The sequence below is a fragment of the Gadus chalcogrammus genome, chromosome 5, assembly GCF_026213295.1.
Source record: "Gadus chalcogrammus isolate NIFS_2021 chromosome 5, NIFS_Gcha_1.0, whole genome shotgun sequence".
Taxonomy (NCBI): domain Eukaryota; kingdom Metazoa; phylum Chordata; class Actinopteri; order Gadiformes; family Gadidae; genus Gadus; species Gadus chalcogrammus.
The window spans coordinates 9,457,289-9,482,143 of NC_079416.1; the positions used below are offsets into that span (position 1 = coordinate 9,457,289).

At 47.4% G+C, this 24,855-nt stretch overlaps 2 protein-coding genes across 2 annotated transcripts in view; one reads left to right on the top strand and one right to left on the bottom strand.

The window, feature by feature from the left end:
- Positions 1-759: 759 nt before the first annotated feature.
- The window catches only part of tfb1m (transcription factor B1, mitochondrial), a 24,921-nt gene continuing 825 nt past the window's right edge, over positions 760-24,855 (top strand). The window contains exons 1-8 of the mRNA XM_056590669.1: positions 760-939; positions 1,596-1,740; positions 2,340-2,491; positions 2,849-2,957; positions 4,126-4,277; positions 4,777-4,896; positions 23,139-23,266; positions 24,253-24,855. The exon at positions 24,253-24,855 is cut by the window's right edge and continues 825 nt beyond it. Of these exons, the coding sequence (XP_056446644.1) occupies positions 1,605-1,740; positions 2,340-2,491; positions 2,849-2,957; positions 4,126-4,277; positions 4,777-4,896; positions 23,139-23,266; positions 24,253-24,502 (1,047 nt within the window). The 5' untranslated portion in view covers positions 760-939; positions 1,596-1,604 and the 3' untranslated portion in view covers positions 24,503-24,855. The remainder of the gene's footprint in view (positions 940-1,595; positions 1,741-2,339; positions 2,492-2,848; positions 2,958-4,125; positions 4,278-4,776; positions 4,897-23,138; positions 23,267-24,252) is intronic.
- On the bottom strand, positions 11,785-15,975 carry LOC130382777 (claudin-20). The gene has a single exon (XM_056590670.1). It carries the CDS (start codon positions 15,799-15,801, stop codon positions 15,076-15,078), a length of 726 nt encoding a protein of 241 aa, XP_056446645.1. The 5' UTR covers positions 15,802-15,975; the 3' UTR covers positions 11,785-15,075.

Sequence of the window (24,855 nt, forward strand, 5' to 3'; positions counted from 1 at the left end):
GGTATTCCATAATCATGTTCAGCCATTAACGGTGATGTTAATCTGTAAGCCATACAGTTCATTTGACATAACGTCAAGAAAATAAATTTACCCTGTAGCACTGTATGGACGTGGATCATTCTGGTTCTTTTGCCGTCGGTATCGACCCCTGGAAAACCTCTCCCTCAATAGGTTCCGGTTTTTCAGCGGATGTCTCTTCGTCAGCCATTTGAAGTCAACAATTTGACCCAATTATGGAGAAGTTTGTCCGTTTCTAAACTTTCTATGTAGTTTTTATTTTATTTTTCATGTTCGTTATTTTTTTATCTAGTTTCAAACTCCGTGCACGTATTATATTCATAAAGTCTATCAAAATGCATTATGGGACGTTTTGTTTGCTAGAACCCACAACTTTGAGAGGGCCCAAGGGAGTTTCTTGGAGACTAGTCATTGTAAAAAATATAAAAACACCAACAGTTACCACATATCCGATAACAACAATACATTAAAACATTAACAGCATAAAAAACGTCAAACTTCGAACATCTTCGTAAAGTATAATTATAATTGTTGAAAAACCAAAGACTTATTTTTTCCATAACAAATGAGTGTTTATAAACGTCCATAAAACACAATGAAATCGATGCCCCCCATCTGTTTGTTTCGAAATATCCCATAGAAAAGGGCAAAGAAACAAGGGCAAAGAAAGATCCCGCCTACCCGACAACGATTGGTTAAAATTTGAGGCACTGCAAAATAATTGGATACTTCACCATGAAATGCTTGCTACCGGAAGTAAAGCGTTGCTGCTGCTGAACATCATGGAGTAACTTGGATTGATATTATGGTTGTGTATTCATTTCAACGATACAATTTACATTCCCGGGGACACCGAGTTATACAGAGTTCAAATCTTCGTCTGAATCGTTATAACATCCTGGGCCCACGCAAAAACACAAGGTCTGAAACGCTGATTGCAGCTCAAAAGGCTAACAACAAATATTTGTCATTCATGTGCAAGTACATATTTTTAGATTTTGGTACCTCCGTTTACCTAGTGACTGCTGATGGGTTAACGTTTCACAATCGTTTAGAAAAGGTGTAATAGTGTCATGCACTGGCTAATAACGTGCACTAGTACTAGTTAGTCGCGAGTCATTGTTTTGATCGTTTATATTTCAATAGGTATAGTTACTTGCAAAGCGTGAAATTCCTTTTTAACATTTGTACATTCACGTATCGCGAAGCTTGAAGTCTGTTTCTATATCTTCTATGTTGGCAATTGCAACCTTCGTTTGATGCCACTAGATGGCGATCTAGATCATGTAATCAGAAAGCTGAATGATTTAGTTCCAAATGAAAATACATGGATAGTAATTTCAGATTTCCAATATATTGGTTAGAATTAATTGGGAGTGCATAGCAACATTGTTATGTAGGTGACTGTTGACAATAAACTGCAGTATAAAGTCTTTGCACTAATCTGAAGTCTATAATGCCATAGACTGATAAATGCCACCAAAAATTGGTCTGATAAACATTCAGTAACATTTTGATTATTTCCTTTGTTGTGTTTGTAGCATCTTCGCCATCTTTAAACCATTCTTCACTTACAGTGGACACAAATGATGGCTGCCTCTGGGAAAATCGCCTCCTTCCGTCTGCCTCCCTTACCCACCATCGGCGAGGTGATAAAGCTGTACAAGCTACGAGCCACCAAACAGCTGTCCCAGAACTTTCTTTTGGATTTGAGACTCACAGGTGTGTCACTCTACCTCCCTTCTATAGTGTGTCCTTGTCAGTTCTTAAGCTGCATTGCAGCAACAACCTGCCTGCTACCGCACATTGTTAGGGGGTCCGCACCGAGGTGGAAAACTGTGACGTGTTCACATCAGCTGCACTTCAGTGCTCCGCCCACTGAGGGCTTGTTTATTTGCATAGAAACTGAAAATACTGTATGGGCTAGCTTTAGTAGTTCCACTGCAAATGGGAACCAGATAAGTCAGTTGTTACAAGGCTGCAAAAGGGCCCCTGTTCCCCTAATGTGATTATCAGTGATGCAGCTGGAGGGCTGTTCTGCACTTGTGTCCTTGACAAGGTGACTAGTGTGTGTTATATTAATCCATCCCAACTTCATTGCGCTGAGGCCGACAGGCGTTGGAACGGCAAGCGGCATTCATCTAAATATAGACCCCAGAGACGCTTGATGAGGACCTCAGATCGCAGAATGTGGACTAATTGCTTTGATGCATGGGCCACATGAACTGATATCCAATTCACAAGCTGGTGTCGCTGAAGTAGCCCAATCAATATTTGAAGAGCAAAAAAAGAAATCCCATGTGTTTCATCTATCGTTGCAGACAAAATCGTGCGGCAGGCGGGTAATTTGAAGGGGGCCCACGTCTGCGAAGTGGGCCCTGGTCCCGGCGGTCTGACGCGCTCCATCCTGAACGCGGGGGCTGCAGACCTGCTGGTGGTGGAGAAGGACACCCGTTTCATCCCCGGGCTCCAGGTACACCATGGTGGATGGGAATAGTGTGACTGTACACCCTCCAAAAGCCCCAAATCCACACACAGAACAATTCTGCTGTGAAGGAAGTTACGTTCAGTTGTTTGTTGTTTTTTGGCAGAATGGGACTATCATTTTTAGGTATATTGTGAATGTAATTTGAATAATCTGACCAAGCTAACGGGGAGAAAATGTCCATTTAATTTAGGGGTCTTTTCAAATGTTGAGCCCTATTCTTGTAATTTGGAGAATGCTTAGCCACTAATGGGATTAACTATATTTCATGACTATGACTTGGCAGATGCTGTTGAAGATCCCCTTTCTCGTTAGTTCACATATACATCACATCTCTGTGCACAGCTCTTGTCGGAGGCCGCACCTGGAAAGCTGAGGATCGTCCACGGTGATATCCTTACTTACAGAATGGACCGGGGATTCCCATCCGTCATCTCAAAGCCATGGGAGGAAGGTGAGACTACGGGTTTCCAAGAGCAATTACACTCGACAATGGACTAGAGCTGGGAAATATATCCATAATGAGTTTTATATGACCAGAGATTCCCTGGGTTTCCATCTTCTGGAACAGGGATGGGCAACTTTCATAATAAAGAGGGCCACATTTTTTATCATAACCATCGGAGGGCCACATGACTGCACACTTCAACTAAACGTGAGCTGAGAGAAGCTACATAATTTTGAATTTGGTAGATGATTTCCTGTATTCTGGTGCATTTTGGCGATGGCCACTACCTAAAAAATCGTCCAGAATCATAACCTATGTACGGTATGTTAATTGAACCAACATACATTAATTTCATGTTTTCCATGCTCAAACAGCCACATGAATGGTCAGTATTTTTATCAGTGCAAAGGGCTCACATACATCATCATTCAATGAAGTCAAAAAACTGAAAAACAGTGGCCCAACATTAAGTGCAACAACTCAATGAACTCAAACCCAACAAACAGTTGTAGTAGTTGTAGTGGCGACTTAAGTGGATCTTTAATGACTGATATCGCTTCTAAGCAAACTAGACGCATGGGTTTGCCTTTGAATTCTATGAATTCTTCTCATCTTTCTTGAACGAGTTTTCTGTAACTCGATCAATTATTATTATTATTATTATTATTATTATTATAATATATATATTATTATTCTTATTTTTTTTATTTTTTTTATTATGTGCGGGCTGAGTGGGCATGCGGGCCGCATGCGGCCCGCGGGCCGCCAGCTGCCCATCCCTGTTCTGGAATATGATGTAACATATTGGTTTAAAATGACATAACATAACATAACATAATGGCAAGTGACTGTTGGAATTGGGCTATTTTAAACAAAAATAATATACTTCCTGCTTTGTAATTAAATACAATTTACTTATGTTTTGCCTATATAGTTTTACTTCATTCAATTTGTATTTAACCTTTACTTTAACCAGGGGACTCCCATTGTTGTTTTGTGTGGCAAAGAAATAAACAGCGTTTTCTCGATATCTATGTATTCATGCAAAAGCATTGTGATGTTTGATTTTGCCCTTATACCCCAGCTGTGAACAGTTTGACAGAAAGCAGACTCCATATACTTGGTAGTTGGTTTTGCTAAACCCGAGGTGTGCGTGTGTGTGGTTCCCAATCAGATCCACCAAACCTCCACATCATCGGGAACCTGCCCTTCAACGTGTCCACGCCCCTCATCATCAAGTGGCTTGAGCACATGGCCAACAGAACCGGGCCCTTCGCCTTCGGACGCACCAGGCTGACCCTGACCTTCCAGAAGGAGGTGGCTGAGGTAGCTGATAAGTATTTGATAGTTTTTCTCAAATGCACTAGATTGGAAGGATATGACATGACATTCTTGTTTACAAAGTATTTCTTTTGACTTGTGAATGTGATCCTTTATAAAAAATAAAAATAAAGATAATTATCAGGAGAATTAAATGTATTAACTATGGGTATTCATAGACACTCTGTGAATACCTAATTATGTAGCAATACTCTACATTTGGTTTTGCTTGACTAATTAATAATCACAACATGTCAAGATACAAGATTGGATGGTAGTTAAAGCTGTATTAAGGTTGAACAGGAGAACCCAAAACAGTGTGACACTAAGTGCCAGATGAACTGATCCCTTTGGTTACTGCACGTTCTACAATGCAGGCCCTGTGACCTCTCCACGACCTGTCCTTCCCCTGAGCGAGTTGCTAGGACCATGTATCATGCATTTTAATAAAGGGCCTTTTTTTTTTTTCAAATGCTCACCTGTGCCACCCGTCTCTCCCACCCAGCGGCTGACGGCCAGCACGGCCAGCAGACAGAGGAGCCGTCTGTCCGTCATGGCCCAGTACCTCTGCACCGTGCACAGCTGCTTCACCATCCCCGGCCGCGCCTTTGTCCCCAAGCCCGAGGTAGGGGACACACACACACACACACACACACACACACACACACACACACACACACACACACACACACACACACACACACACACACACACACACACACACACACACACACACACACACACACACACACACACAGTACACACACACACACACACAGTACACACACACACAGTACACACACACACAGTACACACACACTGTCCTTAATGCTTGCAATTTTACTTTACATATACACATGTAAACTGCAGTTCAACACACACACTCACGCCGACACTGAGTCACTCTCTGAGTCACCTCAGCCGTCATCGTCTTGCACAACGGCCTCCTAACACTCCCCTTCATCCAGGCTTCATTAGGAGCACTGCGTTGAGTCGCTGCCCGCCTTTTCTTTGGACCCTCTCTGGGCTCTAATGATGCCTGCTGGGTATTTGCGAAGCGGCGGCAATCACACACATTGGCCCATAATGAGGAAGTCCTTCTCTTCCTTATTCTTTCTTCTTCTTCATCCTTTTTTCTTTGCCCCAGTTCCTCCGAAACTCGCTCTCTGATTCTGCCTGCTTCTGTCTCAGAGGCCCTGCTCGCCTCGCATGGGTGTGATAACAGCTTATTGTCACAGAGAAGAGAATAGAGAGGTCTGTTCAATGGCTGTGGGTTTGTCGTATGGCTAGGGGAGTACATGGGTTGGGGGGGCGAGGGAGTCCATTAAATAGAAACGTTGAAACTTTGAAACATTCGTCATGGTGTGTCTTTGGCTTTCGAGCTCTGCCCGGATGTTAGACAAAGTAACGCCAAGCAAGTGCCATTTTTGAAAGCTTCTCGCAGCTCTCTTATGAACAAACCAACTACACTGTGTTTTACTCTCCCTGGACGGAAGGGGAGGCCCCCAGCCGGATGGGTCCCCTGCAGATGTCACAGTACTCGCCGTGGGTCTCCCAGTCAATATTGAATCCCCGTGTAGAGCGTTTGGCTGCTGCTGATCACTCATTCTCTCAGAAGAAATGGTTCCCAATGATTATTTCATCACACTGTGTGTGTGTGTGTGTGTGTGTGTGTGTGTGTGTGTGTGTGTGTGTGTGTGTGTGTGTGTGTGTGTGTGTGTGTGTGTGTGTGTGTGTGTGTGTGTGTGTGTGTGTGTGTGTGTGTGTGCTCTTCTCTTCTCTCATATTTGTCTCTATTTCAAAGGGTAGACTTATTGGAATGACTTTTCATACGGGCTTAACATGCTTTCACATTCATGTTTGTGAACAGGCGTAGATATGAATGTGAGATGAGTTTATCCACACTGTGAAATAATTAGCAGAACGCCAGCGCTGGTCAATAGTCCAATAAACACACACACTAAATGTATTTAAAGGGGGCTCGGTAGGGCAGATATGATTAGGAATGATCTTCATACTGATTTGAGGAGAGGGTCTCCTCTTGATAATGTCGCATAAAAAGGGACTGGAGCACACTTAAAATCAATCATATCTCTTACACTACACATGCATCCTGCCCCCACCCACTCTTTAATTTATTTATTTATTCATTTATTTATTCATTGTTTTACTGGTAGGCCTAAATCATGATGTATAATTCACAAAAAATCCCTCCGTCTAGGCCTTGTTTACTGGTGTTCGGCAGAGTAATTGTGAGAGAATGTTTTACGACCAATAAAAATGCCTGGTGTGATTTAAGGGAAGCAATCATAGGCTGGCTTGATGGGTCCTGGAAATATGGTAAATAGAAAAATAGGCTGATCTCACAAGTAAATGCCTTCCTGTTTGTGGGGAAAACATGTGGTTATTCCCAAGACGCTGATGTGTCTCTAATGGTGGTCAATTGATGCTTGATTAGAAACTAACGAATGCGGTGTGTTTTGCATTAGTTATCAAAACAGCTAAAGTGAAGTAATTTGTAATGATTACTTGGGAGACTTCTTGCATCGACAGTTTTTTTTATAGTGTGACAATTGCAGCCTGACAATATTTTAAGGATGGGTTCTTGGAGGACTCGTGCCTCCTAACTCGTCCTATAAGTTAGCAAGAGGATGCAGTGTGTGCTACTTCCCAGCAGCACTGTGCCGGCGTCTTGTAGCCAGCAAATCGGCTCAGTGTTCTAATTGTCGGCATTATCTTGTTCTCTCTGTGGGTTTCGCGTCACTAATTGTCTTCTAAATGGCCAGGGATTTGTTCAAATTAAATTAGAATTGTCCTTTTATTTTGTGGGGGGCTTGCTGGGTGGGAGAACGAACTTACAGGCGTTTTCTGCCTGGAGTCAATGTATTGCAGGTCGGTCTGAGCCAATGATATGGGTTGCTTATTTAATATCCCCGTCATTTTCCCAAAATTGTGAAAATGTATCGTGATTTGTCCAGTGGCTTTTCTGTAACTGTCTCCTATGTAACCGACCAAATGGCAAATTATGGCAGTTATAATATATACCGGTATTGTTTATATATATATATATATATATATATTTTTTTTTTTCACTAGTTAGTAATGGGCTTGTAGTTTGACACACCACATTGGAATGTGCAAATATTGGGATTGATTTGATTTTGATTTGATTTCCAGGTAGATTCGGCCCACCACAGGTTTAAGGGACCATTTCAGCACAGTTTGTAATGAGGATGGAAGCATTCAATCAATTTTGACATTGGCAGGTTATCGCTGTACCATATTGATGTGTGGCGAGCAGATTCAGGTCCTTATCCTATCTATCGGATCCGTCTGCCCTGTTCCAGCTGTGAATCATAAGTCCCAGCCCGAAACTGCCCTCTGTCAGTCACATTGAGTGACTGGAAATTGTGTGTATGTGCTCACCCCCCACCGCACCTGCATGCCCTGGCACTGGCGTGTTGCCGACCACACTAACCTGCCTCTGTTAGTCCCACACCTCCCAGTTCATTCATTCCAATGTACAATAACTCAAGGACGTTTAAATTGCTTCTTCCAATCATGTACAACTTTCTATTTTATTTTGCATTTACTAGATGACCTTGCATTATATTCAGAATAGAAATGTGTTCACACAGTGCTGTGAGGGTGTTTCTCTGTCCTGCTAGGTCTCATTAATATTCTGATCAGGGGTCAAGGACATTTAGAGGACACGGCGCGAAAAGACAATCAGCGAAACCGCATTATTTCACCATGGACTCCCACTTGAGCCAGCCCCGCAGCTCTACTCTTCACACTTCACACAGGAAACAGCTGATCTGCAAAGAGGGGGAAGATGATGAGGAGGCAATGGGTTGCATGTTGACATGCCCCCCCCCCCCCCCTACTCCCCCAGTCTGTCGTCTCTCAGCTTCCGGGCAAAAAGTGATTTTAAAATCAGCCTCCGTCCGGCACGGGAGGGCGCTCAACAGACGCCTCATCACGAGTCCCCCGACTGCAGCTACCCGCAGTCACGCTATCCACCGGGAAAGGTGAGCAAAGCCAGAGAGTAGGAGGGAGAGGAGGGAAACGTGGATGGGGGGGAAGGGGGGGACATGGTGCAGAGTAAAGAAACCATGTGCACCCCCAGTGAAGTGGAAGTGTTGCACGAAGAGCTATAGATGGTAATGCAGCAATCGACTGCGCAAAGACTGAAGGGTGATGGCTCAGTACAAAAGTGCTGCGAGAAGTTTGTGAAGTAAAAAGAAACGGGCGTTATGTAATGTACAATATCCCGTGCAGCACCCACCAACAAAAACAAACCACCTGGACTGCATTGTTCGGAAGACAAATGCAGGCCAGGGACAGAGCTGACGGGGGAGTCAGGCGTACCTCCGGCAGATGGTCTGCCCGGGCCCCACGCGTCAGCCCACCTTGAGTAATGGCCACGTTAATGGCCATCGCACAGCTACCCACCTAGCCAGCCCCGGCCAACCGTGCAGTCCAGAGGAGGGCTCTACAGATGTTTCCCTTGTACTCGACTCTCTGCAGAGGACCGCCGGCCAAATGAATAGAGCCCAATTCAAATATGGTAATGCAGCTTTGGCCTTCCATCATGGCTGGCTGCTGGCAAAAGGTGACTCACCGCTGGCACACATTGTGCATTACATGTACACAGGCACACGTGTATATCTTTTGTCATGGAATCAAATTCTTGGGAATTGAAGGGAGCATGGCGGTGCTAGATGTGGACCTACCTTTAGTTCAGTGTAATGCAATGGAAGATGATGGATTCTTCCAGTGTGACCTAATGCGGCCTTGCTCTCCGCTCAGCAGTAGCTTTATAATTCGGGGCTGCTGCTGCTGTGCCAGTCTCCCACCTTCTGCCACACACACACACACACACACACACACACTGTTCAGACACACAATCTATCTGGGCCTGCTCCTATTCCGTAAATGGGGTCAAACATGGTATCAGGGGTAAAAGGGAAAGTTATTTCAATGACTCGTACTGGGAGCGGTTAATGCCTGATGGCTAGGTCTCGATACATCAGAGTCTCAAGGTAAAAGGATTCTAAAAATACTCCCCACTTCGCCTCTCTCTTCCGCCCTTATAGAAAAATGCAGAGGTGGGCAGAATTGTCTCATCAACATCTCCGGAGGTGCGTTGCTCCTGCTAACAAGATGCTGGTTAAGTGTTTAGCTTTCTAGCACCCAAAGCAAATCTGCTTACGGGGTAAGCAGGTTCTCTGCTGCTGTAGTGTGTGCAATGTTATCCCAGTATTCGAAAGCTCTGCTCAGGTTCTGAAGAAGGACGGTTTGCATCAAAATAGTAAATGGCCAGATGTTGCATACAAAATATATAACCCCAAAATCAAATCACTAACTTTTTGTGTTGATTGCACCGTTGGAATACATTTATTTGGCGTGTGAATGGGTTTTATATTGCGCTGATAGAAATAAAAAAAGCAGATATAACAACATAATGGGATATGCTAATGTGATTATGTCCTTCAATTGATGGCCTCTGTGGGGCTTAAATATGTTTCCCACCGCCCATTGTCTCCTGAGTTGCATCAAAGTGTATTCACAACCCATCTCGCACTACTCTAATAGATCATTTGAGTTTTCAGAGAAGATAAGGGGTTTGGGTAAAAAAGATGTCATTGTCCTCACTCTATTGCGTTTAACCTTCGTCACCTCACACATCGGTGAACCTCCCCAGCAACACGTCTTCACGGTGCTGCTCAGGGCTGAAGTATTTAGTGTGCTCCTTTTGAACTGTCACAGTGTATTGTTTTCGTACATGCAGCCCTTTGTCATCTCCATAGCCCATACTGCACCCCTCAGCAGTTTACAGCCAAGCCAAGGTCACTGCTATTATTTCAATGCATTGGACGGCAAAGAGAAGGAGCGAGTAGAGTGTGAGAGAGGGAGGGAGAGAGAGGATGAGAAAGGGAGGGTGAGAGAGGAAGGTGGGGCTCTGATCAAGGGCGTGTTTTATCACTGTATGGGGAAGAAGTTGTGTTGTTCTTGCATATATGTCTATCTCAATCTCGTTCCCCCTGCCATCGGAACCAGCAAAGTGGCTTTATAGCTTCAGGCGTTCATGGCGTTGTGTTTGGTTATCTCCTCGTTATCTTTCCCATCTACCACTTCTGTCATGTCTCTCCCCCGCCCCCTCCCTCCTCCCCGGGGCTAATGTTCAGAACCGCCAGCTCTGTTGGCAGATTCCCTGGGTCAAGCAAGACCTTGTGTGTTTGATGTGATGGGGGCGCCTGACTCTAGGTGTATAGTGTGATTAACCCATGAACTGAATTTGACATGGTTCGTAAGCTCGTACTCCTACACCCGTCGCACCCCACCCCCCACCCCCTGCACTTCATCGTAGCGCGCATTCCAGATCTGTCAGGACAACCACTCCGGGTGAATGCCTCTGAAGGCAAATGTAGGTTAAAAACACAGAGGAGCCCATCTTATTAGTGTTGCACCCCTGAGAGGAGTCACTATTTGATCTTCACTTGTGTTGCATAACCGAAAGGAGCAAGAGAACGAGATGTGGCCGTGAATAATCCATGTTTGTTTCGGGCGGGGGGGGCACACATTTGCGCCCGGGTCGTTGTTGACTGGGCTCCAATCAGCCGTAATGAGGGCTCTTACTTTCCTCCGGAGGCAAACCGTTTTTAATAAGAGGCCTGGGCTAAGTCTATAGGCCGACAGCATGGCGATATCAATCTTTAAAAAACGTCTGTTGCGGTTTGCATGCCGATGCTAAAAAAATCTTTTGTAAAGAATGAATGAGGTCTTCCAACTGTGTGTGTGTGTGTGTGTGTGTGTGTGTGTGTGTGTGTGTGGTTTGGGCCCGTTTGGGATTCATTTTGGGCGTATTCAGAGGCTGAATAATCTGGTTCTGATGCAGTTTAGGCCTTTTGATGAAGCTCTACTCCTCCCAGAGGCCAGGGTTTTAACAATGTACTGTTGACACTTCTCACTCAGCTCTTCTCGTGTTGGGGAATTTTAATGACCGTTGCAGTGATAGATAGATGCCAGTAGTTGTGCAGGAAGACAAACTGTCTTTTTAAACACGTATTCTGTTTGGTATGCTGAAGTTTAAGCTTTTTTCATACCATTTGCACCAGAAAGAATTCCCCGGATGTTGATTAATTTCTCAAATGCATGCATTTTTTACATGATGGGATCTGACTGGTGGCATCATTTTTCCTTGGTACGTTTACAGATTTCAGTGGGAGTAGAACCGTGTTGTTCCCTCCTACACTGCAAAGGGCTCCATAATATCCCTATGAAGTGCCTGCCTACATTCTGCACAGCCTGTACCATCTAGATGTCTGTCCAATTGGCAGGAGTAGACGTGCCATCCCCTACTGATACAACAGACACGTACGCCCACATACTAACACACACACACACACACACACACACACACACACACACACACACACACACACACACACACACACACACACACACACACACACACACACACACACACACACACACCAGATTGCTTGGACATATTGCTCCCACAAAATAGTTTTATTGGTAAAAAATAGAACTACTTGCACAAGCACACTGAGACGGTACCAGAACTTGTGAACTGTTGGATCACCGTAAATACTCTCCGGCAAAGTATAAGTGCAAAAGCATCCACCAAAACAATACACTGCAATTGTCAAAAAATAATCATTCTCGTCTTGGTTTATGTGGGCGAAGCTGCAGCTTTTTAAGGTCCAGTTAATCCGGGCATGTATTTTTTTGTTTTCTTAAGCAAATCAAATGGTGCACTGAAGACCAGGCTGCACAGCCACAGAAAAACGGGGACTTCTACAGCTCACGATCGCTTTGCTGAAATCTTATCGGACAGAAATAGATCACATATTTTCATTTTTTTTTTTTTTACAGCCTGCCAATTATGGTATGTACATTTGTACCGGTCCAGAGAGCTTGAAATGATCTGCTCATACACTTGGAACAAACTGCTGTCAAACAATGTACCACAAGTGGAGGTGCAACGAGCAGTCTTCTTATAAAGAAGATATGACATGGACGTTGTATCATTTATTGAAACAAAATGGAGGAATGATACCTTAAAGAGAACCATTACATCCCACTGGCCTAGATACTTGTGTACAGTGATCTGCTGCCAAACAACAAACAGTAAATGGAATATTTGTACATTTTACATTCTTAACAAAAATGTCTTGTATGAAATGACTGTGTCCTACACAGCTGTGAAAAAGGGATATTCTTTTCTGATTAGGCTGTGCTTTTGATCAAAAAAAATGACAAGCATTGGCTGCTTCTTCTGACTGTACACAAGTAACTAGTTGACACAAATCTTATTCTGGCAGAACTAATCAAAGATCCATACAATATTGGCCAATGTATATATCATTTGTCAAAAACGATGTAGTAAAAAGGTTAACGGAAGTCCGTAAATTATTAAACGTCAATGACACGATTTGGCACATTCTTGAAACGCATTAAGTGTCTGTTTTGGTCGACAGACATGGCACATTGTTTTTATTGTTTATTGCATCGGTCGCGGCCCCTGGGCAGTGAGCTACTGTCAGGATGCCACTTCTGTTGGCTGTCGGCCGGCCACATGACAGCTAGTCAGGGCGGGGTAGGGCTCCCCGCATCCATCCCCACAGAGACCCCCCCCCACCCCCCTGGCGTGCTTGAAGCAGCCTGCAGGTGGCGAACTTAGCCATCTGTTCCTCCCTCAAGAGGCGGCATGTTTATGAGAGAGAGAGGGAGACAAAGAAAGGGAATGGCGAGAGTATGTTATGTTTGTCTCAGAAAAGTAGCAGTTTCTGGAATGATGCTTTCACCACCCCTTCCATCACACTTTTCCCAGAAATCATGAGACACAAGTGGAACCATGAGTGTGAATGTGTAACGGTATTATTGACATATGAGGAGGTGTGAATCATAAGATGCGTGTGTGTGTGTGTGTGTGTGTTATGTCTCCGGAGAGGAGGCATGCTTTAAGCATACATCTATGTTTTGATAGGATCACATCTACCAGTGCACGAAACACAATGAGCAAGACTGAGTCCGGAAGAGGAATTTGGAGGAAGGAAGGACAAAAGAAAAACAACGGGCATAAGCAGAATGATGGCATAGCCAAGCAACTGCAACTTAAGAAGCCTGGTTCTTTTCTGCAGGTGCAGACCAGCCGCGAGTATGCGCAGTGCTGACGCACTTGGAAAACAAGTCACATATGGAGAATGACTCAAACCTTTTTAGCTGCCATCCTGCCACGACTCAAGGCTCTTTCTATTTTCCTCCCTTTTTTCAAATTTCATTTATTTATGCTTTCATACAGTGTGTGTGTAAAAAACAAAACACTGGTCTCTCTTTTCACTGGCTAATGAATGGGATTGGTGGAAGTAGTGGTGTGTGAGTCCACACACACACACACACACACACACACACACACACACACACACACACACACACACACACACACACACACACACACACAGGGTGCTGGATTCTGTTTCCATGGTGCTGAGAAGGCAGATGGCGAAGGTGAAAACACATGCAAAATTGGGGAGATGGAAGGGTGAGGGGATGGGGGCGGAAACAACCCTGGTTGGGGTTTTTATGTGGGTGCCCACTTAAGTGTGCAATTTTGTGTGTGTCTACTGGCTGCACATTGTTCGTGGGTGTGAACATGAACATGCTAGTTTGTCTACCAGTTCTGATTGCTGGGGCTATTTCGTTAGTGCTGAACAGGGATGTTGGATGGATGAATCATCGGATGAATTGCAAATGGAAGGCAACATGGCAGAGTCCAGTCTGCTGGAGGATTTAGGTGACTGTCAATTTCCTCCCTCCCTCATATATTTCTACCTGCTGGGTGGGGTGGGGGACTGGCCAGCCGTTTGTCTACATCAGTCTCCCCTCCAGCTCAGCCCAGCAACCTCTGTCTGCGCCTCCCTTTTGAACACGGTTTGCAGGTGAAATGTTTCTACAGCTTTTACAGGCACAGGCATTGTGTGGCTATGTCTCTTCGACCAGGCATTCCGCTGCATTAATACACCGACAGGCTCCACACGGCATGCTTTTAGAGGCAAAATATCAACATCATTCTATTATTAGCTAACAAAAATATGACTATTTATTAATATCAATCTTCTCCACATTGCATTCTAGTGGAAGGGCATATGAGGAGAAACTATGATGGCTTGCTATGAAAGGGTTTCCCCCCCTAATGCTGCCTCCTAGGAGGCATGGTATTGCAGTTTGCCGAATGGGAGGCTACCAAACGATTGTGACTAGCAGCTAAATGATTGCTTTTCCTATTTATTCAAACCTTTTGGCCAAGGTTAAAAAAAATAAAAAATAAAGTTACAAAAATCGACACAGACCACTTCCTTATCTGCTTAATCCAAATCCCTGGGGAACCCGCTCCTCTCCCGGGGTTTTCCAGATGAAGCCCGGGTGTGTTTTTTGTAGGCTTCTCTCCGAGTCTGCAATGCAACGCTATCCTTCGCGTCTCGCACGTTTTCCCCCATCTGTCTGTTAACGCCACACTTGCTCGGGGAATTCCTCCACGGGCCATTTGTGCTTTGCAGAACAAGAAAAAAAGGATTGGGGCGATACAGAAAGAGGGCTGGAGGGATGCAAAGCCGATGAGCCTTCCTTCCCCCCTTCCCCCTCTTCTCTACCTCTGTTTGGAATAAAGCCAGGTCTGATCCATATCATCCGTTGTCTCTCTTGAACCCTCTCCTCCCATTTGCCGTGGCCACGCGCTCCGTGTGTGTGTGTGTGTGTGTGTCTGCGTGTGGCGCTCTCACACATAGTCCTGCAGGCTGTAGCCCGTCTTGTTGTCCAGGGGGGAGAGGGAGCAGTACTGGTGCTGGAGCTCCTGCTGGTGCTGCTGCTGGAGCAGCTGCTGATGGAGCAGCAGCTTGTCGGGCGGCGGCAGCAGCACCATGTCCTGCAGCCCGTGCCTCTTCCCCGAGCAGGACAGGCAGAACACGGAGCCCCCCACCAGCAGGAAGCCCGCCGACACGAAGGCCACGTACACGGCGCCCCCGGGCTCAAACTTGTTGCTCTCCGGCACGTTGGAGTCCAGGAAGTTGGTGATGACCTCGTTGGTGAACCAGGACGCCGGCACCAGGCACAGGAAGCCGGCGGCCATGAAGCAGCCGCCGCTGGCGATGGCGGCGTGCCTCTTGGAGCGGCGCCCGCCCCCCCAGCGGGTGCACTTGAGCCCCAGGGACGCCAGGCAGAGGCCCATGGCGGCCATGACGCAGCAGAGCACCATGGTGGTGCGCGCCGTCTGCAGGTAGGCGGGCAGTGACAGCACCGAGTACTTGAGCGTGCAGCTGAACATGCCGGTGCTGTACCAGGTGCAGTCCATCCACAGGCCCTGCATCTGGGAGATGGCCGTGATGATGTTGGAGCCTACGTCGGCGCTCACCTTCCAGTTGGGCAGCACGGTGGCCACCATAGCGCCCATGATGCCCAGCAGCGCCAGGACGAAGCCGAAGATCTGCATGCCCGTGGACGCCATCGCCTCCCCCTCGCCTCCCCTCTCAGGTGTCTGTTGACGACGACGCCACTGCCGGCACTGAGGCGGTCGCTCCCTGGCCCGCTAGCATTAAACCAGCGTCAGCCCAGCGCCTCCAGCCCACCAGCCCAGTGCCCGTCTCGCTCTCTCCCCCCCCCTCCCTCCCACACCCCCCCCTCCAACTCGCTGCTGCTGCACTATCTGCCAGTCAAATCCCCTGCACCTCCGCTTGTCTGCTGCTGCTGCTGCTGCTGCTCTGCTGTTCTGGAGGAGAGAAACAGAAATGAGAAATTCAATTGAGCAAGTCTCCTTGCTCTGCTCTCTCCCTCTCTATCTATCTATCTCTCTCTCTCTCTTTCTCACACATACACACGGTCTGCCCTCGCTCACCCCACACAAGCAGAGTTTTCTAGCAGGGAACAAAGAGCGTCTAGCCCAAACAGTATTTGCTGGCCTTGGCTGATAATTGCCGTGCGCTACGCCAATGTTGCTGCATGTGAGGAAATTCGGTTTGCTATTGCTATACTTCTGAGGCGCCTGTATACAGGCGCCTCAGAAGTGTTATTGGAGAGGGCGAAATGAGTTGGTGGTATTTCCAACGCTCAATAGCTGTGTTTACTTAAAGCTGCAGTGTCCTTACCCTCCTCATTTGAGCTAATTATGGCACTTTAACTCGATTTCTTTCAAAAGAGGAATACTTCATCAAGTTACACGCGGCCGCCAACATCGGCGTCAGTTTATTTATTTCCGACGATTGTTATTAATACAACTTTGCGCCTAGTTTTTATTTTATTTTTTTAAATGAAAACACAGTCGTTTTCCTATTTTTTAACCCCGACTTAACTAGGCGTTTACGTATGAACACCAAACGAGGTTGGTGTTAAAATATCTTACCCTGGCTGGTGCAGAGCTGTCTATTGAGTCACGTTCTCCTGAGCGGTTTCTGTAAACACACATTCAAAGACGAGACGAGATGGCGATGATTCAGTCCCTACTGCGGATCCTCTCCAACTATCCATCCACATCCTCGGCAATACTAAACGAACGGAAATATCCCGCGCCATGGAGCGCACATGTCTTCCCGGAGCGTTGTAGAGAGCCGTGTGTGTGTCCTCCCCGCTTCTCGGTGTGTTGCTGTGGAATAGCGTCTACGTCACGGGGCAGACGAGCGGTGCCGAATGAAAGTCCACACAATGGAGATCCGCCACTCCATTCAACACCGTTCAGTTGTCCGCAGACTAGTGCGGTGGCAATTCTGCATATTTTCTTGCATATAGCCTGTGTATATATATATATTTTTTTCTTTTTTAAACAAGGGTATCGTCTGCTTTTTGAAGTTTAAAACGATGCGATGACTGCAGTTTATTCCTACTTAACTCCTCAGTCCAGGTGAATTATTTATTTTAATCATTTACAATGCATTATACATCTCGATATGATGGCTGTAATGTTCATACGCCGCATATATTAAGTTCAACACAACGGGTTTCTTTAATAGCGTAGTGCAAAATTACTTGTTTTGAAACATCTGGCTTATGTGATGTGACAGCACTTAACACTTTATACCTCCATTAGATGTGCCATCATTACTGATGAATTAAGCTTGAACAGGGCCACCTTACTTATAAAACTCCTCAATCACACCCTTTGACGTTGTCGATTCAATGGATCCGTTCCCTTCTTGGACGCTCTTTCCAAAAACATTTTTTGGTTTTTATTGAGCGGTGGAGGTAGGCAAGTATTAAAATGACGCTCAGTCGCTCCTAGATTTACAGCTGAATGCTGCTGCTATCAAACGACACAAGCCAGGACTGGGCATGTTGATAACATTCTCCGTGTACCCCGCATGCAGGAGTAATTCAATCTCGACGACTTACACGGCTATTTTAATTAAGACCAGAATAATCGACCAGACGTGTGTCCCCCGGACCTGGTCGTTGTTTATGCAAAGGTCCAGAGGGCACTGGAGGATGTGTGCCCCGCCACACCGAAACCCACTCCTCCCGGGCGTCTTCTCCATCAGCCAGAAAACAACAGGAGCCTCAAATCGCAGCTGCTAGCCCCCCCCCCCCCCCCCCCCCACCTTTCCTGTCCCTCTTCTCTGCAGAGGACATGGAACAGGGAGAGGGAAGGGGGGGGGGCTTGATTCACAGAGGACATAATGGTTAGGTGAAAACATGCTTAGAAGTAAGAACCGCTCCATCCTTGAAGCCCAGATGTTTGTGACCAGCATTCTGCAGCATCAGCCAATGTTTTGTCAATTCCTCTGAAAGCACCGCCATGACCACCACCACCTGCATTGGCTGTGTGGTGATTGGTGATGGGTCAACGCCTATTGGTTTTTGTTTGGCTTATTGATCTATTTGTGTGGTTTTCTCTGGTGCTCTTCCCCCACGTCGTTATCGGTCGACGAGCCCTGAGCGAACCATCGGGAGGACGTGCCGTTACCTTCAGTCAGGGAACGCTGCTGACTCTGGGCTCTACATTCTCAGGGGCCGTGGCGGGAACACGCTGCACCAAAATGAGGAATTTTCCAGTTTTCCAGTGACTCCCACCACCGGCGCGCTACAGGGGATGCAGCTTATCCCGTCGTTACCGATAAGATCTTAAGTGCTCCAGCTGGCCGTGTTCCTGTGGGCGATAAGATAAATAAATGAAAAATGAATAAATAAATGCGTTTTTAGAGAGAAAGGGGTGCAAAGGGAGAGGCGCAGGGGTGGCGGGAGAGAAAGGGAAAAAGCTGCTAACATGTACCAGAGGGAGTGTAAATGTGTGATTCGGTGATGTGTGAAGACATGGCAGGCTATTATAAGCATGGTCCCGCTTTATTTTATCACCTCCCAGCACAGCTCTGGGGCAATGCGGCAACCGCTACCTTTCCCACACACCAGGGATTTTTATTGTTCAATTTGCATTTCGATTCGGTCAATCCACCCCCCCCCCCCCCCATGTGAAGGAGAAATTGCATCTGTAGTTTGTCATCTTGTAAAGGTGATTCATTTCCAGTTAAGGTCCAAGGTGTCATTGGATGACTGTATTCCGGGGCTATTGGCAATTCTCACTGCATCTAACATATGTATAATAAATCTGTCAGTTGTCAACATCCCCCCAGCCCCACATCCCCCCTGAGATGGACTTCACAAATGAACAAACTGGAATGCCCTGTGCGGGTTCCCACATCCTGACAAAGCCAGATCTGGATTCTGTGAGAACCGAATCTGTTATTGCATTATCCTTTATTTCCAGTCATTGTTTTTACCAAAACTGGCAGATGTTTCAAAGAGAACATCTCCAAAGGGGTGCAGAGGCTGTCTAAGGAGCGTGGGCTACGTTCCTGCCTCTTCTGTGGAGCAGGAGCCCAGGCTACCTTCCACTCCCTCGCTTTCTACACAAAACGAAATGGAGGTTGTTGTCTCCACGAATAGTCATAATTAATGCAACGCTTGGCCCATAGTGTGGCATCTTAGTGGGCCTTTTTTCCTCATGTATTCCCCCGGCCGGATGCGGTCCCTTCCATCTCCCGCATCCCACCCCACCCCTCCCCCAGCCCCCCGCGCTTTCTCTCAGAAGCTGGCATTATGTAAGAGCAGGAGTGTTGGGTGTTCAGGTGGCGCTGAGGCCGGCGCCCCGGGGCCCTGCCATCTCGTCTCGGTTCCGCTCAGAGGGACATGACAAATTACAGCTCACACACCATTGGGCGAGGAGTCGGCGAGAAGGAGGCGTCCGAGGTGGGAATGGGCACGGGGACTTTGAGGGCTACAGAGCAGAGCCAGGGTAATGGAGTTCTCTGCTGAGCGATTTGAGAAGGTCAAACGCATGAAATATGGAAATGCTAAAAATATATCAATAGAGATGTGCGTGTGATGTGAAGAAATGGGCCAGCCGGGTGGTCTGTAGGGACACAGAAATATTGTAGAAGATTGTAGTTTTTGGTAACTCTTTTAGGAATTGCTTTGCTGAATTATGCATCTTATTTTCCGAAGTTCAAGGGCTTGCACTGAAATTTAAAGGCAAGCTGTGCCAAGCCACTTCCATGTATGCTTGCCTACCATGTGCAAATGGTTCAAAGTGAACGTAATATAAAAAAAAACGTTTTGAATTGGAGCCGGATTAAGAGTATGAACGAGATGATTCTTTGTTAGGCTTGATGATAAATCCTTGTCAACAACAAGCCCTTTTGGAGGCCAAACAGAATTAGAATTCATTAGGGGACTCTGTTATTTTTTCCTACTTACACAGCACATGAGCCTGGGAAAACATTGTAAAGGCAGCCCATCTGCAATGTCTCCTGGTGTTGTATGTTGGCTCCTGCCCCCCTTTGAGAAAATAAGCTGGTTTTGAAATCAGCGGTGGTAAGGAACAGAAATGCCTCTATAGGTGGGTGACTGATTCCACATCAGAGTTGGTGAGCAACAGAAGCGCCTCTATAGGTGGGTGACTGATTCCACATCAGAGGTGGTGAGCAACGGAAGCGCTTCTATAGGTGTGGGTCGGACTCTAAAGTGTAGGTTCCCAGACACATGCACAACGCATGTGCTGCTGCACCGCTACGGATGAGGGCATGCGCACTGAAGTGGAGGGCCCAGGCATCCGTGCATGATTTAAGGTGGGAGTTCCTCGCGTGTTAAGGTTATCGGAGGAGGATTAATGGCGGGAGCGGGATATATTACAGGCTGCTACCTGGTGCAGCCATGTAGCGAGGCCGTCCATAAATCCCAGTGCAAAGTGACTCGGACAAGTTGATGGCTGAAATGCCGCCGCCCGTATAGTCGGCCTATCGACTTCTCCCTATGCTCTTCTCATAAATCAGCAAGTTCGGAATATAAACAGTCTAATTATTTGCACAGGGAGGGGTGAAATTCAAGACATTCTGTCTTATTGCTTCTTTCCAAACAGATGGCCCTGTGCTCCTTCTTTTGTAGCACCAGCGTCCTCATAAAGTCGTGCTCCGTAAACTTCAACCGAGTCCCATGCGTGTCGATTGCCATAGGTGGAGGAATTGATTTTCAGAATGCCAAGCAAATCAATTCGAGTAAGGGGTGAGAGCATTGGCGCTTATATAAAACGCGGGGATCCAAGGCTCTCAAGTATGCAAATGAACCACAAAGCCTCCCAAAGAACGTAAGGCTGCGTTCAGCAGGAAACCAGCAGCCCCATGCCATACATTATTCACCACGGCTGTCGTTTGGAACAAAAGCCAATCGTTGCGAAGGATGTAAGCATTCTGTACACAACGGCACCGCCTAGAGAGCTGTGGCCAGAACAACGGATGCAGACCAGTGTTGTCTTCTTACGCACTGCTGCTGCAGCAGCAGGCAGGTTAACAAGCAGCCCAAGCATCTCTGAACACACAGAGCATCTGAGATCAGACGGGAGATGCAGCCCAGCTCTAGTATTGCTGCCAAACGGCGTCACAGAAGCGTCGGGTAGAGGGAATCTAAACGCCTCATTAGTGATCTTTCGCTCATCCCACGGACCACTTTTAGCTCTCCTCCCTCCAATTACCCACCGCAGTCTTGTTGTTGCCCAGCAAAACAAGACGGCTCTGCGTGTGACTCGCACAATCCGCAAGGTTCAGGAAAGGCACCTCAGGTTGGAGAATGTCAACAGAGGGGGTTTTGTGAAGAAATGATCAAATAAAACTGCGTGGTTTGTGAACGTGAGATTGGTGAATGACATTAACATTAGAGCCTGTGTGATTGAGGGTCACGGTCTGCATTAGATTGTGCTGTTAATATTTAAAGCAATGGTTGTGTGCTGTTTGCATGTTTCAGTAGGTGCGTGTCTTGACCTTCTTTCGTTTCCTTCCCATTACTTTACTTTTTATTTGACATACCTTTCATGCCACGTCTGCGCTCTCAATTCTACATGCGAGTCCTCTCAGCAAAAATGAAAACCTGCTGCAGTTTAACCGCGGGTATTGATGTTTTCTCTCTGCCGGGTGGACAGGCCAGTCCCTAACAACACAGTGTATATCGTCCCCTGGAGTCCGGATGTCAGTCAATCCAGCCAGTCAGTAAGCGAGTCGGCCCCTTTCACTCCTGCCCCACCAGGGAAATGCGGCTCACAACCAGCAATGTAGAAAGAGGACTGTGACCTCTCTGGTCTTTGGCCCCCTCAGCTTGTCACTGCTGCTCCATGCACACTGGAGTTGTATTCCCCCCCCCCCCCCTTCACTCAATCCGGATGACTCTTGGAATATTGTTTAGGCTGTCAGAAGTCCCAACGCGAGCGCTGCCTCCTTCACAAATGGCGGGCGAACCCAAGCGGTGTGTCGGCTTCTTGGTCGGTCTTCTTCGGGTTTCCTTCGTGGCCTCAATAGTAAATGAGGAGAACGGATGAGCCTGCACGGGGAAATTTAGTGAGCGAGCAAAGAGACAGGCGTCTGAATGCGTACGCTCTGCTGGTGAGAGTCGTAAAAAAAAAAATGCAAAAGAGAGAGGGAGGGTTAGCGAGGGAGAGCCCAAGCTAGGCTCTCTGCTAAGTCTGGCATGATTACTTCAACAGTTTGTCATATCGGCTTAGAGCTGACGGAGGAGGGATCGGGAGGGAGCCAGTGAGCCACAGTGGTGCCAGGATTCCCACTGCTCCCTCCAGTCCCTGGCCTCAACTCCTCCACCTAACCTGGTTGGCGCTACACTGAACTCCACCCGCTAAGATAAACCCCATTGCTTTCCCCCTCTTTATGATGATCCAAGGAGGAGAGAAAAATATGTTATCGAGTGCAATTTATTTCCGGCAACCTTTTCGAGGTCAATTTTCTCTTTCACGTAGAAGCGCAGGGAGAAGAATCGATGGTAAACTTTGCAGCAGCGCCTTCGCCCCCACAGTCAAGCAAGGCAGCGACGCACTCCGCAACCGTGGTCATCTCTTGATCTGTATGGCGCTTCCACTTGGCCGGCTCTGGCCCCCAGCGGGGCCCTGTAGCAGAGACCGGGGGGGGGGGGGGGGGGGGGCAGAGGTGCGCGCCTCAATGACTCAGGCTTGGGAAGTATTTAGAAGCGGTGACTGATCCAGAGACTGGCAGCAGTATGAAAAGGGGTGAGAGAAAAGCGAGAGGGAGGCTGACTTTCTATGGTCCATTGCACAGGTGTTACTGTGGCAACTGCAACTGGCTTGGCAGGCGGCTGTGTCATCTTTTGTGCCTGCGTATTCGTTCCTTTTTTTAACGTCCCCCATCTGGTCCGTGCGTCTTACTCATTTGCTTAGCCTCTTTCAGCACTGTTCTCCATCTCTCTCCTTTGTCAACAATATCATCTTCCCCTGTGGTCTTCTATAGCCTATCTTTTCTCATTGTGTTTGTGTGTCTCTCTCTCTCTCTCTCTCCCTCCCATGTGCAGGTGGATGTTGGAGTCGTCCACTTCACTCCGCTGGCTCAGCCCCAGATCCAGCAGCCCTTCAAGCTGGTGGAGAAAGTCGTCCGCAATGCTTTCCAGTTCCGCAGGAAGTACTGCTACAGAGGCTTAGAGTGAGCATATGGTACCTGGACCGGTGGTCTGTGAGGCCGTACTTAAATCATTCTACTCCTCTTAATTAGTATTCTCATTTTATTCAACTTTTGGCATGCTGGAAAGTGATCTCATCCTCCTTTATTAATACATTTATTGCCTCTAGCCGTCAGGTATTTTTGCCCTTATTAGCTTGTGTCCCTCTCCTCCACGCACACACTCAATCACTGACTCTCTCTGAGATCCAAACATAGTCCACTTCAGCGGTTGACGGGGGAACTGGGCGCGAGTGCGTGCGGCCGGCCGCCCCCGTGCCCGCTTCAAAACTGTGCGGTACGACAGCGCGGCGCACCAAAAGAAAGGCTAGGGTGGCGAGGAAGAGCAGCAATTATGAGTCATTGAGGTTTGATGGGAAGACGAGGCGGCTGTCTACAGCAACTTATATAACCAGAGCGGGTCGGCGGTGCCGGTGCCAGATTGAAGAGGAGGCGCCAGCCTGAAGCATCCAGATAGCATCTGTAGCGCGTGTGTTTGAGTGATGGAGCTAGCAATGTCGCACAATAACTCCAAGCACAGCGGATGGCGTCAGGGATGGCTGGGATGTCATCGAATTGAAATGGCTTCTCCTCCTCGTACCTTTTACGTGATGCAACTTGTGGCACGGGTTCAAGGGCTGGAGCTCAAATCCGCTGGTCCCCTTTCACATTTGAGAGGTTTGTTGCTTAGGTTACTGAGCTTTTCATTTTTTCCCCCATTGGCTCGTTTTGATTAGGACACCGTTCTTTAGCACAGACTGGCTATCATCATGCATTCATAATGTATGATTCTTTCCCCCCCCCCCCCCTCCTCCTTTCATGTGATTTTTAATTAACTTCCCAGATGTCACATCATCTCAGTCTTAGCAAACCGTTGCGCATGAGCACGGTGACATCAAAGAAGCCAGAAGGGTAGGGACACTGGCTCTGTTTCCCCTCACCCCGCTCCGTCCCTCCCGTCCCTTCCTCAGGTTGTTGTTTCCTGAGGCGAGGCGTCCGGAGCTGGCCGAGGCGATGCTGCGGCAGGCGGACGTGGACCCCACCCTGCGGCCCACGGAGCTGACCCTGGGCCACTTCAGGGCCCTGGCGGACGCCTACGCCGGCCTGTGCTCCCTGGACCCCGGCCTCGCCGCCTACGAGTTCCGGGAGGAGCTGAGGCTCAAACGCATCATACGGAAAACGGGCTCGCCCGCTCCACCCTGCCCCCCTACCGGGGGGTAGCCCGCTGAGAAGAGGCCTGGCCATGGCAGCCCCGAATGGACTGCAGGGAGTGGAATGGACAGCTCCCTCATCCCTTCGTGTGGAAGAATGCTTTAGATGTGTTTTTTTTACCTTCCACGAATGGTATTCCACGTGAGCCGTACGATTAATATGGAGACAGTATCTGAGAGTTTAGAAACAGGTTAGCACAGAACCAGGTGTTTTTGTTCCTGGCGGATTTCAATTGTAAGATGGAGTGACAAACTGGAGCGCTCAAAGCAAAGAGTTTTGCTGCAGGGAGCTTGGCAGCCTTCCAAGCCCATGCGACAATGGTTACCTCTGATCCAACTCACAACACCTTGTCCTGTGGGAGC